This window comes from Oncorhynchus mykiss, chromosome 6, assembly GCF_057628025.1.
Source record: "Oncorhynchus mykiss isolate SJ-2025 chromosome 6, ASM5762802v1, whole genome shotgun sequence".
NCBI lineage: Eukaryota > Metazoa > Chordata > Actinopteri > Salmoniformes > Salmonidae > Oncorhynchus > Oncorhynchus mykiss.
In genome coordinates, this window is record NC_143027.1 from 84,901,806 (window position 1) to 84,916,221 (window position 14,416).

The following is a 14,416-nucleotide window of genomic DNA, read 5'->3' on the forward strand; positions in this document are numbered from 1 at the left end:
CACGTTAGAAAGCAAAAGTCTGAAACAAGGAAATTTGATTGCAGTATAAGCGGGAAAAAAATATTGTTTGGCCAGAAAATAAAGTTGAAATTGATTGAGATACAGTATATATGAAGCACACGTTGTGCTATGTAAATGAATATCTAACAGTGTAAAGACATTTGTTTATTATAAAAAGCTAAAATGTTGAAACAAAAACCTGCCATTGAAAAATGAGGTTTCTACATTGTGCACCTATTGAGATGCAAAACATTAGAATTGTACAGGGTCTCTTTAAGAACATCGAGTTTGTGGGTGACGACATGCAAGAGATCAGTCATTCACTCATTGGTGTGATCCTTCCTCTGCTGAAGAAGCCACCCCTTTCCTTTCTTTCTGTGCCTCTAATGTGTAGTGGATAGAATGGTGAAGTAACCAGGCTGTTAGCTCGCTAGATAATGAGGTAGGTAACATGACGGAACAAGGTGTAAACATTCATGGTTTATGAATGCAAAATGCAGCCCACCAATCCCACCACAGGAAGAAACAAATATTGCACCAGTAGTATGGGTCACATCGTTTTACCTGTTTGTGTTTGAAACAGTCCATCTTCTCTGTTGTAAAGGTGCAGCCATGACAGTAACGAATATGTGCTCGGTTTTTACTCTACAGTAGGTCACTGGGGAACGACGGTACAGCAAACCCTAATCATTACAGCAATTAATATCGGACTCATTTTTCTCCTAGACGCACTGGTGCTCCCAAAATAACATGTCAGGTCACACAGAAAAATATTTACAGTGGGAGCATATGCAACCAAAATGGCACTTCAGAGCCCTGGTCTCAGCATAACTTAATGGAATTGTCCCTTTCTTTGATCTGTCAAGCAATCATATGGTCACATGAATAAGATGTGAATAGTAAATCTGCCAGGAGATAGTCTAAGGACTGCCTACTGAAGGTGCCAGATCTACTGACTATCAACTCATGCCCTTGACACTACTGTGGTGTGTGGGAAATCTACTGCATGATGTCTTTCACTTCACAGAGTACCTCAAACCAAGATAGGCGTCTTGTTGGCGATTCCCCTCACATTTTAGTACACTTCAGACGGACTACATTGAAGGTTGTTTCTACCGACTACATCCTCATTCTCAGATGGTTTTCTACCCAGCCTTCTCTTGTATAACACCAATTAAAAAGAAACCTTCAAAAGCAGTGATAGATGGACTAACTGCAGTACACAATACGACCAACCGCCATCTTTGATCTTACCTCGTAGGACCAGACACACTGCACGCCGGCAAACCTCCGCACGCAGCGGCCCACCTCAACGTCTTCATGCGTGGTGTACATCTCCTGCAGGCACTGGCCGATGTGAGGAACCATCCGGCGCAGCACCTCGCGGCTCATGATCACGCCGGGGCCACCCATGCAGAAGTTCTCACCGGGCTCCAGCGCCAGCTTGCCCAGCTCGTCGCGGGCGCCCATGCCCGTCTGGCCCAGGAAGAGGGCCTCGCTGCTGTTGAGCGAGCGCAGGAAGCCCTCCAGGCGCTCGCTCTTGATGTACACATCATCGTCGGCCCGCATGAACCACTCATATTGGTCCAGGTAGTGATCGTGCATGTACTTGAGCATCATGAAGGACTTCTTCTGCGGTGGGTAGGAGTCATCCACGTTGTGCAGCGCCACGATGGGGATGGGGATGGTGGTGTCCGAACCCTCGCTGGAGAAGAACTCCACATGGCCCGGGATGGTCTGAGCCCACGTTCTACAGAGAGAGACACAGGCAGAGGTCAGGTACTCTATAGGATGGAGAGTGGGTAAGAGTACTAACACACACACACACACACACAAGTCTGGGCCCACGAAGGACATAGATAGATGGTCCCATGTGGTTCAGTTGGTAGAGCATGATGCTTGCAACGCCAGGGTTGTGGGTTCAATTCCCACCAGGGAAAACGTATATATATATATATATTCACTAGAGGTCGACCAATTAATTAGGGCCGATTTCAAGTTTTCATAACAATCGGAAATCTGTATTTTTGGGCGCCGATTTGCCGATTTTTTAAAATGTATTATTATTATTATTTTTTACACCTTTATTTAATATTTATTTAACTAGGCAAGTCAGTTAAGAACATATTCTTATTTTCAATGATGGCCTTGGAACGGTGGGTTAAATGCCTTGTTCAGGGGCAGAAAGACAGATTTTGTCTTGTCCGCTCGGGGGATCTAATCTTGCAACCTTACAGTTAACTTGTCCAACGCAATAACGACCTGCCTCTCTCTCGTTGCACTCCACAAGGAGACTGCCTGTTACGCAAATGCAGTAAGCCAAGGTAAGTTGCTAGCTAGCATTAAACTTATCTTATAAAAAACAATCAATCATAATCACTAGTTAACTACACATGGTTGATGATATTACTAGATATTATCTAGCGTGTCCTGTGCTGCATATAATCTGACTGAGCATACAAGTATCTAAGTATCTGACAGCACTTTTGTGCGTTTTGCCAGCAGCTCTTCGTTGTGCGTCAAGCATTGCGCTGTTTATGACTTCAAACCTATCAACTCCCGAGATGAGGCTGGTGTGACCGAAGTGAAATGGCTGGCTAGTTAGCGCGCGCTAATAGGGTTTCAAACTTCACTCGCTCTGAGCCTTGGGGTAGTTGTTTCCCTTGCTCTGCATGGGTAACGCTGCTTCGATGTGGTGGCTGTTGTCGTTGTGTTGCTGGTTCGAGCCCAGGGAGGAGCGAGGAGCGGGACAGAAGCTATACTGTTAGCCTGGCAATACTAAAGTGCCTATAAGAACATCCAATAGTCAAAGGTTAATTAAATACAAATGGTATAGAGGAAAATAGTCCTATAATTCCTATAATAACTACAACCTAAAACTTCTTACCTGGGAATATTGAAGACTCATGTTAAAGGAACCACCAGCTTTCATATGTTCTCATGTTCTGAGCAAGGAACTGAAACGTTAGCTTTCTTACATGGCACATATTGCACTTTTACTTTCTTCTCCAACACTTTGTTTTTGCCTTATTTAAACCAAATTGAACATGTTTTATTATTTATTGGAGGCTAAATTGATTTTATTGATGTATTATATTAAGTTCGAATATGTGTTAATTCAGTATTGTTGTAATTGTCATTATTACAAATAAATATATTTTATTTATTTATTTAAATCGGCCGATTAATCGGTATCAGTTTTTTTGGTCCGCCAATAATCGGTATCGGCGTTGAAAAATCATAATCGGTCGACCTCTAATATTCACTACTGTAAGAGTCTATTAAATGACTAAAATGTCAAATAGATGGAGGAACGTCATGTAATAACACAGCATAACGTGTTATAACCTGTATTTACAAGAGGTCCACTGACTTGAGCCCACTGAGCCCACTGACTTGAGCCCTACCCAACTGAGCACCAGTAATGTTTCATTGGGATAAAGAACTGTATTTGAATGGGGAATCTAGTAATTAACTAACAACTGAGACACTGCACTGAAAATAAACTAAATGGGACTTTACTTTGGGTCCAAAATAAAGACATGGGAGTGGATGTAACTGTGATAGATATCTCCTTCTCAGGTCTCTAGACATTCATCATGATAGGTCCATTGAAAGGACATTCGAGGGAGACCAAATAAACTACTCCACTAATTAATCTGATTGAATGCAGATATACTTGTATGTCTTTGCAGATGTGCAAACACATTTCCCCTGAATTATATTGAATCTTCCACATGACTGGACACATGAAAAGATAGCACTGTTGAGTCTGCAGGCTGTCTTCTCGGTCCAACCCATAATTTCATAAAACCTTCAGCTTCACATTCACTGCATTTCAGTCGGGCCTAGATGAAAGACATTTCAAGGCTAATGACATTAACATTCCCTCTTTCCAAACAGACATCTCTACATTTAGAGCTATACTAATAGCATCAGTGCTAGTCTACAACGAAACACCTACAGAAACCCCTCACAATTGGAGATATCTTGGATGGAGCCATTGCCTACTCAATCTAATTCAAAACTAGCCTACCAAAGAGCCTACGCAGCTCATCTGATGGCAAAACCATCACCACAGAATGATACAGCTCAATTGTGAAGTGAATGTGTTCAGAGTTGGCAAAGGTCTGAAAACCTGAACAGAAGAGTTTGCCTATTGAAGTAAGATTTTTGTAGGGTAAATGTGGGTGTGAATGTTGAGAGCATGTTATAACATAGACCCTGTAACAAAGACTTCTAAATGTCACTTAGGACAAGTTATAGTGACTGTATATCATCTATAATAGTATATCCAACAAGGTTTTGTCTTGGCAACTTCTAGGACATGATCTGCCTAACGTTGAGGTGTTTAATAGCTCACAAGAAAAAGGTCTATCATAATACAGGCCACAGCCACACATGGCATTGATACACTGTTAAATGGCGACTAGCAACATTTGTATCGATTAGATTAATAACAATTTTGCATAAGACTTAAGAGTGTAGGCAACATTGTTGAAATTCGGTATCCCTATTTGGCAGAAAACTAGCAACAATATTTACATATGTAAAATGTAGGCTGACAATTTCAGAATGGGGAGAGGAATGAGCAGAACTGATGCGTACAGAAACCCTGGGACAGAAAACTAATAGCTGAAAATGGTATCTTGTTAAAGAGAAAAAGCAACATTCCTTCTATTTCTACACAAAACTTACCTATGTGCCGCGATGGCGCGGTTATTCAGGTACTTCTGGGCAGTCATGACGCCGACGTAAAGGAAATTGTTGGACCTCGGAACTGGCTTCTCGGTCGCCGAAAATCCGTTATCTTGCGGGGGCCATAATATCCCACCGAATTCTCTCCTCAGACCCCCGTTCAACCCGCAACCGGCTGGGTTCGCCTTGCGTTTCTGACCGGATTTCTTCAACTCCGTAGCCTTCGGTAATATGAGTCTGGAAGCCAGGGTGAACCCGACAACCAGCCCCAACAGAACACTAAACCATGCTCTTCGGCTTCGACCTGCCATTCCCCAAAACTTGACCCAACTCCGATTTGCCTCGTAGCCTATTCTCGCTGTTGCCAACACAGCGTCTTTGTAAAGCAATATTGGTTCAATTGTTTCTCCCTCATAAAAAAAACGGGGTTAACTCGCTCTCATGGTAGGAAAGCCTCTTTCTTCTCCAACCCGCTTTTGGTCCCGATGTAAGCTGGCTGCTGCATACGTAGCAGTCTCCATAAACCCACCACCTGAACGTACACTCCTCTCTTCATGTGGCCCTACTAATCAGCAAGCATTCCGTCGCTATCAATAAATAACAAAAAACTGCGACCTTCAACAAAATGTATGGTTTCTTCTTCGCCCAGAGACGCGTAGCCAACCCATTCTTTCCACTACCTCGCCATTGTGAGAATGTCGAAAACGCTTAGTAGCAACGCGGCTTAACTGTGTGATTTGATCTAGTGGATACTCCGTAGGAGCGCTCTGACTGGCTGGGGTGTGTGATTACGCAGTGGTCTCAGCTTTTTTTCCTTCCAGTATTTGACGTGCAAGTCTGATCACAAGCTGAGAATGCCCTGGTGATGAGCCGGTGAAAGTGAAAGACCATGCATGCAGACATGCAAAAAAGTACAGAGCAAGCATTGTTGAACCTTGAAATTAAACGTCAGCCGAGTTAATATGCGGCACTGATAGTGAAATGAAAAAGCAATTTCTGAGACATAACCGACTAGGCCAACCACAAAATGCTCTAGAACTCAATTAATGTAAATGGTGTGCAGAAAATTAACATAAGGTTTATAATGATTGTATAAAATTCTTATCAATTTAAGAGCAAGACTACAACAATAATGTATATGACAGCCATAGAAATCAGTGGTCTTACCCAATACAGTTACAAACTATATACCTATACCGTTATGATTGTGGCTTCATTTACATTACACTGCCGCCATCTAGTGGGCAACATGGAGTTGGCAGGTGTATGATTACGCCATTATATTACATTACCTATTGTGTGTCGTCACAGTCAGCCTCCCCAGCAAACATCACAGATACGTAGACAACTTATCTATAATATCTTTATTGTGATAAAAAGGTGCAGGTCAGTTTATTTCTCAGTAACTAAAATTGCTTGATGATCATTGATATTCCAATAAATAACACGATGACTAACGGTTACATCTGATTTATGTAATTGTATAAAAAGCAGTACGGTGCACAGCACTACTAAAGCCATCTGGCTAGCATCTACTCTCACAACATGAAGCCTTGGTAGGCAGCGCACATTTGAAAGTTTACACAGATGCCAACCCCAAAAGAAGACAAGAAAACACACATACACACAGTTACACTGAAAGTCATCAGCCAAACCCACTGGCACAGGTGCCATTTACAGGAATAGCATCATTAGAAACTGTCGTACTCAGAAGTCCTTCTCAGGTGTCCTGAAATAAGATGATTCAATAAGCCAAAATTTGAATGTGGAAACAAGACAATCGTTTTCAACACTGGTTAGTTTGAAGTTGTCCAAAGGCAGTAAAACAGAAAGGATCCATCGTTATCATGTGGCAACACATTGTATTTTTTGACAATGCTAATATTACTGAGGCAACATGATCTAAAACACAGACAGTTGTGAAACCAATCCCTAAACCCAAACACAGAGAGTAACAAATAACAGATTGATTTAGATCAATAACTAAGAGGGCTTTGAGATTGCTGGCAGCTTCCTTCAGTGGGTCAGTGTGTGAGACTCGGATGGGTCAAATATCAGAGTTCACAGGTCACCTCAGAGTAGGCACAAGTCACACCTAGCCACAGATACAGGGTCAGATATTTCTTCCATCCTCCTAATAGTTCATGTTAGGAACGATAGTAGGGTATTCTGATCCTAGATCCGGGTTAAGGGGGAGATGTCTACCCTGAGCCTGTGGCTCTGACCTCCTTTAACCTCATCCGCCGCCAGCTGACGGCCCTCTCCTTCCTGGTCTCCACGCACAGGATCCACCTCCCTCTCCGCTCAGGGGATTAAATCCTGAAATACACACAGCAGGGCAGAATGTAGGTTACTGGAACAGAGAGGAGATGGAGGACGCCAGTGTCACCTACCTACTACTTAAAGGAGCAACGTCACAGTTTAGCCATTATTTTTAAAGACATTGTTTGGATATCCCCCACCCCCAAAAAGCTTAGTACTGCTTCTTACCGGATCATAATCCAAAAAACATCAGTTGCAAGGATGGACATTTTGTATCGCTAATGTTTTTGAAATACAAAATATTAGCAATATTATCTGTTTTCCTGCATCATAATACAGACAGATGTACATAACTAGCAAGACCAACTAGTTGCAGTACAAAGGTGCGTTGCGCAGTGTTCAATTGTTTTTCTTTTGTGGATTTCATTCCTTCGTTACTACTGGTATGTACTTTATATTTGGCACCATTTGCAGGTGGAAATGTTAAATGTATAACATTTGAATAGGTTTCAGTAAGAATAGCAGTGCTTTTAATTTACAGTAAGATTAGTGCCTTGCATGACTATGAAAGTGGCTCATCATTGCATGGAGGCAGAAACGGATCTAGTAGGATTCAGAACCTGTTTAATTACTAACAGTGAGCATGATGTCTTACGTTTTATTATTGGGTCACAAGGGAAATACAATCATAAAAATTATAATTACACTTTTTGTGTTGCTTACACACCCTCCCAGCCATTACAAACATACCTCTGGAAGCCCCCAATTACAATACTGCTCTCATCATCAAATATGTCAACATACCACTGCTCCGTAGGGGCTTCTTGTCAGTCTTTGGTTTCAACACTGTAGTCGATGTGCTGGCCTCTTCAGTGTTCTGAAATGTTACATCATAATAATAATAATTATGAGCTAGTTTCATGTACAGACAAGAAACCTCAGATTTGTTCATGGGTTTCATGTAAGCACTACGACTTATGTAATATGTCTGAGACAGGAGTTTCTTCATGGTCAGGATGGACATGGTCAGGGAAAACTCCAGATTTCTCTGACCCTGTGACCTGCCGTAAAAAACTCCTGACTCTGCCATAATATCTATCAAATGATGCATTTACTTTGCATTTTATGTATGGTGGTCCTGTATGAATCAGTTGGTAGAGCATGGCGCTTGCAATGCCAGGGTTGTGTTCGATTCCCAGGCCCACACATATGTGAAATGCATGCAAGTCGCTTTGGATAAAAGAGTCTGCTAAATGGCATATGGTATGTAGGCCTATGATAGAGAAGGCAGCTTACCTGGGCTGTCTTTGCTTTTCCTCTGTAACTCCTCCCCTCTTTCATGCTGTCATACATCTCAATTTTCTGTTGTCTCTTCTCCTCCTCCAGCTATCAAACAAAAGACAAGTACCAAAAAGTCTTCAAGATCAGATTTGGCAGGGACAATGGGCAAACTTGGTTATGGTGCCTGGGGTTTCAGATCGGTGTTAAAGGCCCAGTGCAGTCAAAAACGTGACTTTCCTGTGCTTTACATATTTATTTTCACACTATGAGGTTAGCATAATACTGTGAAAACAATGATAATGCCCTTTTAGTGTGAGAGCTGTTTGAAAAGACCGCCTGAAATTTCCGCCTGTTTTGGTGGGACAGCGTTTTGGCCTGTCTGGTGACATCACCAGGCGTTAAATTAGTTAATAGGCCAATAAGAAAGAGTTCCAAACCTCTCTGCCAATAACAGATAGTTTTCCCCTCCCAACTCAGACAGTCCTAGCAAAATTCTTACTTGAGAAATTGTTCTTTGCTAAGAAGCCATGGTCTATGTACGGCCCGTCCCACGGTCTATGTACGGCCCGTCCCACTGTCTATGTACGGCCCGTCCCACGGTCTATGTACGGCCCGTCCCACTGTCTATGTACGGCCCGTCCCACTGTCTATGTACGGCCCGTCCCACTGTCTATGTACGGCCCGTCCCACTGTCTATGTACGGCCCGTCCCACTGTCTATGTACGGCCCGTCCCACTGTCTATGTACGGCCCGTCCCACTGTCTATGTACGGCCCGTCCCACTGTCTATGTACGGCCCGTCCCACTGTCTATGTACGGCCCGTCCCACTGTCTATGTACGGCCCGTCCCACTGTCTATGTACGGCCCGTCCCACTGTCTATGTACGGCCCGTCCCACTGTCTATGTACGGCCCGTCCCACTGTCTATGTACGGCCCGTCCCACTGTCTATGTACGGCCCGTCCCACTGTCTATGTACGGCCCGTCCCACTGTCTATGTACGGCCCGTCCCACTGTCTATGTACGGCCCGTCCCACTGTCTATGTACGGCCCGTCCCACTGTCTATGTACGGCCCGTCCCACTGTCTATGTACGGCCCGTCCCACTGTCTATGTACGGCCCGTCCCACTGTCTATGTACGGCCCGTCCCACTGTCTATGTACGGCCCGTCCCACTGTCTATGTACGGCCCGTCCCACTGTCTATGTACGGCCCGTCCCACTGTCTATGTACGGCCCGTCCCACGGTCTATGTACGGCCCGTCCCACTGTCTATGTACGGCCCGTCCCACTGTCTATGTACGGTCCGTCCCACGGTCTATGTACGGTCCGTCCCACGGTCTATGTACGGTCCGTCCCACGGTCTATGTACGGTCCTTCCCACGGTCTATGTACGGTCCGTCCCACGGTCTATGTACGGTCTATGTACGGTCCGTCCCACGGTCTATGTACGGTCCGTCCCACGGTCTATGTACGGTCCGTCCCACTGTCTATGTACGGTCCGTCCCACTGTCTATGTACGGTCCGTCCCACGGTCTATGTACGGTCCGTCCCACGGTCTATGTACGGTCCGTCCCACGGTCTATGTACGGTCCGTCCATGGTCTATGTACGCCATGGTCTATGTACGGTCCGTCCCACTGTCTATGTACGGTCCGTCCATGGTCTATGTACGGTCCGTCCATGGTCTATGTACGGTCCGTCCATGGTCTATGTACGCCATGGGCTATGTACGGTCCGTCCCACGGTCTATGTACGGTCCGTCCCACGGTCTATGTACGGTCCGTCCCACGGTCTATGTACGGTCCGTCCATGGTCTATGTACGCCATGGGCTATGTACGGTCCGTCCATGGTCTATGTACGGTTCGTCCATGGTCTATGCACGGTTCGTCCATGGTCTATGCACGCCATGGTCTATGTACGCCACGGTCTATGTACGCCACGGTCTATGTACGGTCCGTCCATGGTCTATGTACGGTCCGTCCATGGTCTATGTACGGTCCGTCCATGGTCTATGTACGGTCCGTCCATGGTCTATGTACGGTCCGTCCATGGTCTATGTACGGTCCGTCCATGGTCTATGTACGGTCCGTCCATGGTCTATGTACGGTCCGTCCATGGTCTATGTACGGTCCGTCCCACGGTCTATGTACGGTCCGTCCCACGGTCTATGTACGGTCCGTCCCACGGTCTATGTACGGTCCGTCCCACGGTCTATGTACGCCATGGTCTATGTACGGTCCGTCCATGGTCTATGCACGGTTCGTCCATGGTCTATGCACGGTTCGTCCATGGTCTATGCACGGTTCGTCCATGGTCTATGCACGGTTCGTCCATGGTCTATGCACGGTCCGTCCATGGTCTATGTACGGTCCGTCCATGGTCTATGTACGGTCCGTCCATGGTCTATGTACGGTCCGTCCATGGTCTATGTACGGTCCGTCCATGGTCTATGTACGGTCCGTCCATGGTCTATGTACGGTCCGTCCATGGTCTATGTACGGTCCGTCCATGGTCTATGTACGGTCCGTCCATGGTCTATGTACGGTCCGTCTATGTGAAAGGTGTCACTTTATACCTGTTGTTGTTTCAGCCTGAAGAGGGCCGCCTTGGCATCCAGCTCCTCCTGCATTCTTCTCCTGGACGCCTCCAGTGCCTCTTGTCTCCTCACTACTGCATTGGGATCTGCCAGATATTTTTTTTTTTTTTTTAAAGATTGGATGATATTACTGACTCCATTAATTCCATGGCATTCCGAGATTCCGTTCCTGATGTGTCAGTCGCCTGGATGGAATGAGAGCTGGCTCTAGCCTGTGAGTGCCAGTTGGTTTCTGCTTTAGCAAGCTTGTCATTGTCTTGAGAATATGTGGCATTGGAGCTGCAACAAGAATGCTCATGTCCTAGGTGTGTGTGTGTGTGTGTGTGTCTGCATAAGAGACTAAATGTACTTGTGAAACTCAGTGACTTCCTTGGTTAAATAAAAAACTATTGGTTACGGCCACTCACCTTGCACTGCTCCAGACGCCGAGCTGCTCTGTCCCTGGCTGGCTCTCCTCTTGCTCAGGTGCTGGACCACCAGGTAGACCCCCACACACATGAACAACAGATACCATCCATATTCTGCCACCAACGGTCCGACTGTGGACAGGAAGGGAAATTATGTTGAGGTCTCAACTTAGTATTGAGTGTAAAAACAGTAGAAAACATCAGGTGCAATTTCAAAAACATTTTGTGCATCAGTAGCTTTTCTCTTTTAGCCATGTCAGCTAACAATTTTTAGTTTAAGCTAACTACCAACCAATCTATCAATCGAAACAAGTAGTAATCCTGGCCGAATACGGACCGGGCATGAAGGGAACGTGCCCAGGGGCCCTGACCTACAGGGGGCCCCTATTGATTTTGTTAGTCATGCACACTCATATTATATTAACATGGCCTAATTCATTACAAAATGTGTATAATTGCAGGGGAAAAATGTTGATCCACTTCACAGCAAAATGGGTAGAAATTGCAGGAAATAAGCTGTGAAACTGCACATTTTTTCTCTGTCCCATGGCAAAATTATTAGAATTGCATGAAATGTGTTGTAACATTGCAAAGTTCTTTCCATTCCAAAGCGTAGAATTGCAGAAAACTTGCTTTAATTCGCTCTACGGCCCCTCTACGACAAAATGTGTAGAACTGCAGGAAATTAACTTAAAACACTACATTTTTTTCTCCAACATCAAAAGGGGGACCACAAATGTTTTCACGCGATGGCCCCCCGAATCAAATCTTGCTTAGGGTTCTCAAAAGGCTAGAGCCAGCCCTGAGTATTGAGGCTGTGACAACAAAAAGGCAGCAGACAGTATGTTTTAGCAGGGAGGTTTGGTAGGGTGACCTGATTTGGAACGATACAAAAAAAAAAAAAAAAAGTGCCTAACAGATTGTGAACCCAAATGTGTAAATTTGGTTCTAGAGGGGGGACAATAAATAAAACACATATTTGGTTAGGGTGTAGGGGCAGATTAATGTAATCTTGTTTTCAGGTGATTTGATTATCTACTTACTTTATTTAGACTGATCAGTGTAACAATTCTTAACAATGGGCTAAAATACAGGGTGATTAATGTGATGTCAGCAATAACACAACTGTTATTCCAAACAATTATTTTATTATTCCACTTCTTCCCAATGTTGCCAGTGTAATCACAGATTCAAAATCTGATATGACTACTTGGGTCTTTGAAAATGAATTGTACGAGGCTATGTATTTTTGCAGCCATTCATGGACAGTCTTGAATAGATCATACAAAAAAAGCCTTGCTATGAAATGTTCCACGAATCAAATAAATGTCACATTCTAGTATGGTGCACATGCTAGGCAGAGATGGTAGGGGGACTCAACTCATAAACACATATTTTGTCTACATAGAGTAAGATGATGGCCAGAACCCATATTGATATTTATTAGATGTTTCCTTGAAGGTTGGGTGATTGAAGCAGGAGAAATGAAGCAGGAATTTATTCGAGACCTATTTTAAAGAGAATTCACCCAAATTACAAAATACTGAAAACGTTTGTGTCCTTACCTTGAAGGCAGTCTATGGACAAGGAGACTACAATCTAGGATTTGGTTACCCACTGCCATCAACATTAGAATTTCCTGTGCAAAGCTTTGGTGTAGTGATAACACTCCCGTACTTTCCACCTGAGAACAGGGATCAATCCCTGCTTTCAACCTCTCCACTGTCTCACATTTGCCTGTCTCCCCCTCTTATTACTGTCTGAATAGTGTCAAACATTTTTTTTTTAAATGTTTAAAAAAATATTAGCATACTTTACATTTCAGCCACCCAAAATCCCAAAGTCGTAAAATGTTGTGTTCATTCAATTTTCTAAGCATCCTGATTCCTGAATACACCGAACCGGTGTTATTTGTTACCCTGGTCATGGGCCTAAACCATGTCAAAATACGTAGAATTGCAGGAAAGAGCTTTAAAACAGTAACATGTTCTCCCATCTAGGAGTGTGCCAGGGGAAATTAAATTCACATAGCTTGGAGTTATATTTGCTTTCTTCAAAAGTTGGCAGCCCTGTCAATGAATGAGGCGTCTCTGTATCTAGTTATTTTGCTAGCGAGCTACTGTAGCTAGCCATCTTAGCCTACACTAGCTAAACTAGCTACAACCACTGCTACAACATTAGCTAGCTGCATTATTAGCTTTAGTCTTTGAAGGATATCTAGCCAGACCAGCTAGGCTTGGTAAACAAGCCAGAAAACTGACAGATGTGCAGCTGATATTAGCTAGCCAATTTACCAGTTTGTTGCAGGAAACTTAAATCCTGGTTTCCAAGGGGTGTCTTCTGTATTTCTGGTCCACCTTCGTCCTCAATGGTAACATCGTCATCCATTTCTAAACGTATTGGTGACTCTATAGTCCTCTAATTATGCGTTTCAATGTCACCACAGCTCCAACTAGCTACTTTTCCATGCTCCGTGAGTTGACAAAAAGTGCAATATCCTGGTCTATGTGTTATAAACACCAACCCAGTAAAGATGACGTGGAAGCCTCTCGTGCTTCTGAGCAAGACACCAGTCACACACGTGGTGTCGGCAGAGTCCAATAAATGTCGATGTGCAGGTTTACAAGGTAATTGAAGTAGTTATGTACATATAGGTAGGGGTAAAGTGACTAGGCAACAGGATAGATAAGACAGTAGCAGCAGCGTATGTGGTGAGTGTGAAAGTGTGTGTCAATGTGTGTATGGCGTCAGTATGCATGTGTGCGCGTGTTGGGGTGTCAGTGTATGCATATGTGAGTGTGTGGGTAGAGTCCAGTGTGTGGGCATAAAGTCAGTGTAAAAAATGGTCAATGCAGGTAGTCTGAGTAACCATTTGATTACCCCCACAGCATGATGCTGCCACCACCGTGCTTCACCTTGGGGATGGGGACAGGTTTCCTTCCGACATGACGGTTGGCATTCAGGCCAAAGACTTTAATCTTGGTCTCATCAGACCAGAGAATCTTGTTTCTCATGGTCTGAGAGTCTTGAGGTGTCTTTTGGCAAACTCCAAGTGGGCTGCCATGTGCCTTTTAAAGAGGCGTGGCTTCCATCTGGCCACTACCATAAAGGCATGATTGGTGGAGTGCTGCAGAGATGGTTGTCCTTCTGGAAGGTTCTCCCATCACCACAGA

The 14,416-nt window shown here is 44.3% G+C and overlaps 2 protein-coding genes across 2 annotated transcripts in view; both read right to left on the reverse strand.

Moving 5' to 3' along the window:
* Positions 1 to 5,558, reverse strand: part of LOC110514692 (chondroitin sulfate synthase 1) — an 87,175-nt gene extending 81,617 nt beyond the window's left edge. The window contains exons 1-2 of the mRNA XM_036981269.2: positions 4,699 to 5,558; positions 1,255 to 1,750 (exon numbers count right to left, since the gene is read on the reverse strand). Coding sequence (XP_036837164.1) covers positions 1,255 to 1,750; positions 4,699 to 5,009 — 807 coding nt within the window. The 5' untranslated portion in view covers positions 5,010 to 5,558. The remainder of the gene's footprint in view (positions 1 to 1,254; positions 1,751 to 4,698) is intronic.
* A 489-nt stretch (positions 5,559 to 6,047) lies between these two features.
* On the reverse strand, positions 6,048 to 14,035 carry LOC110514693 (selenoprotein S). The gene is made up of 6 exons (XM_036981274.2): positions 13,538 to 14,035; positions 11,244 to 11,375; positions 10,816 to 10,922; positions 8,257 to 8,346; positions 7,765 to 7,837; positions 6,048 to 7,017 (listed from the first exon to the last, which is right to left on the reverse strand). The coding sequence occupies exons 1-6, from the start codon at positions 13,629 to 13,631 to the stop codon at positions 6,935 to 6,937; spliced, it is 579 nt and encodes a 192-aa protein (XP_036837169.2). The 5' UTR covers positions 13,632 to 14,035; the 3' UTR covers positions 6,048 to 6,934.
* Between the last annotated feature and the right edge of the window lie 381 nt (positions 14,036 to 14,416).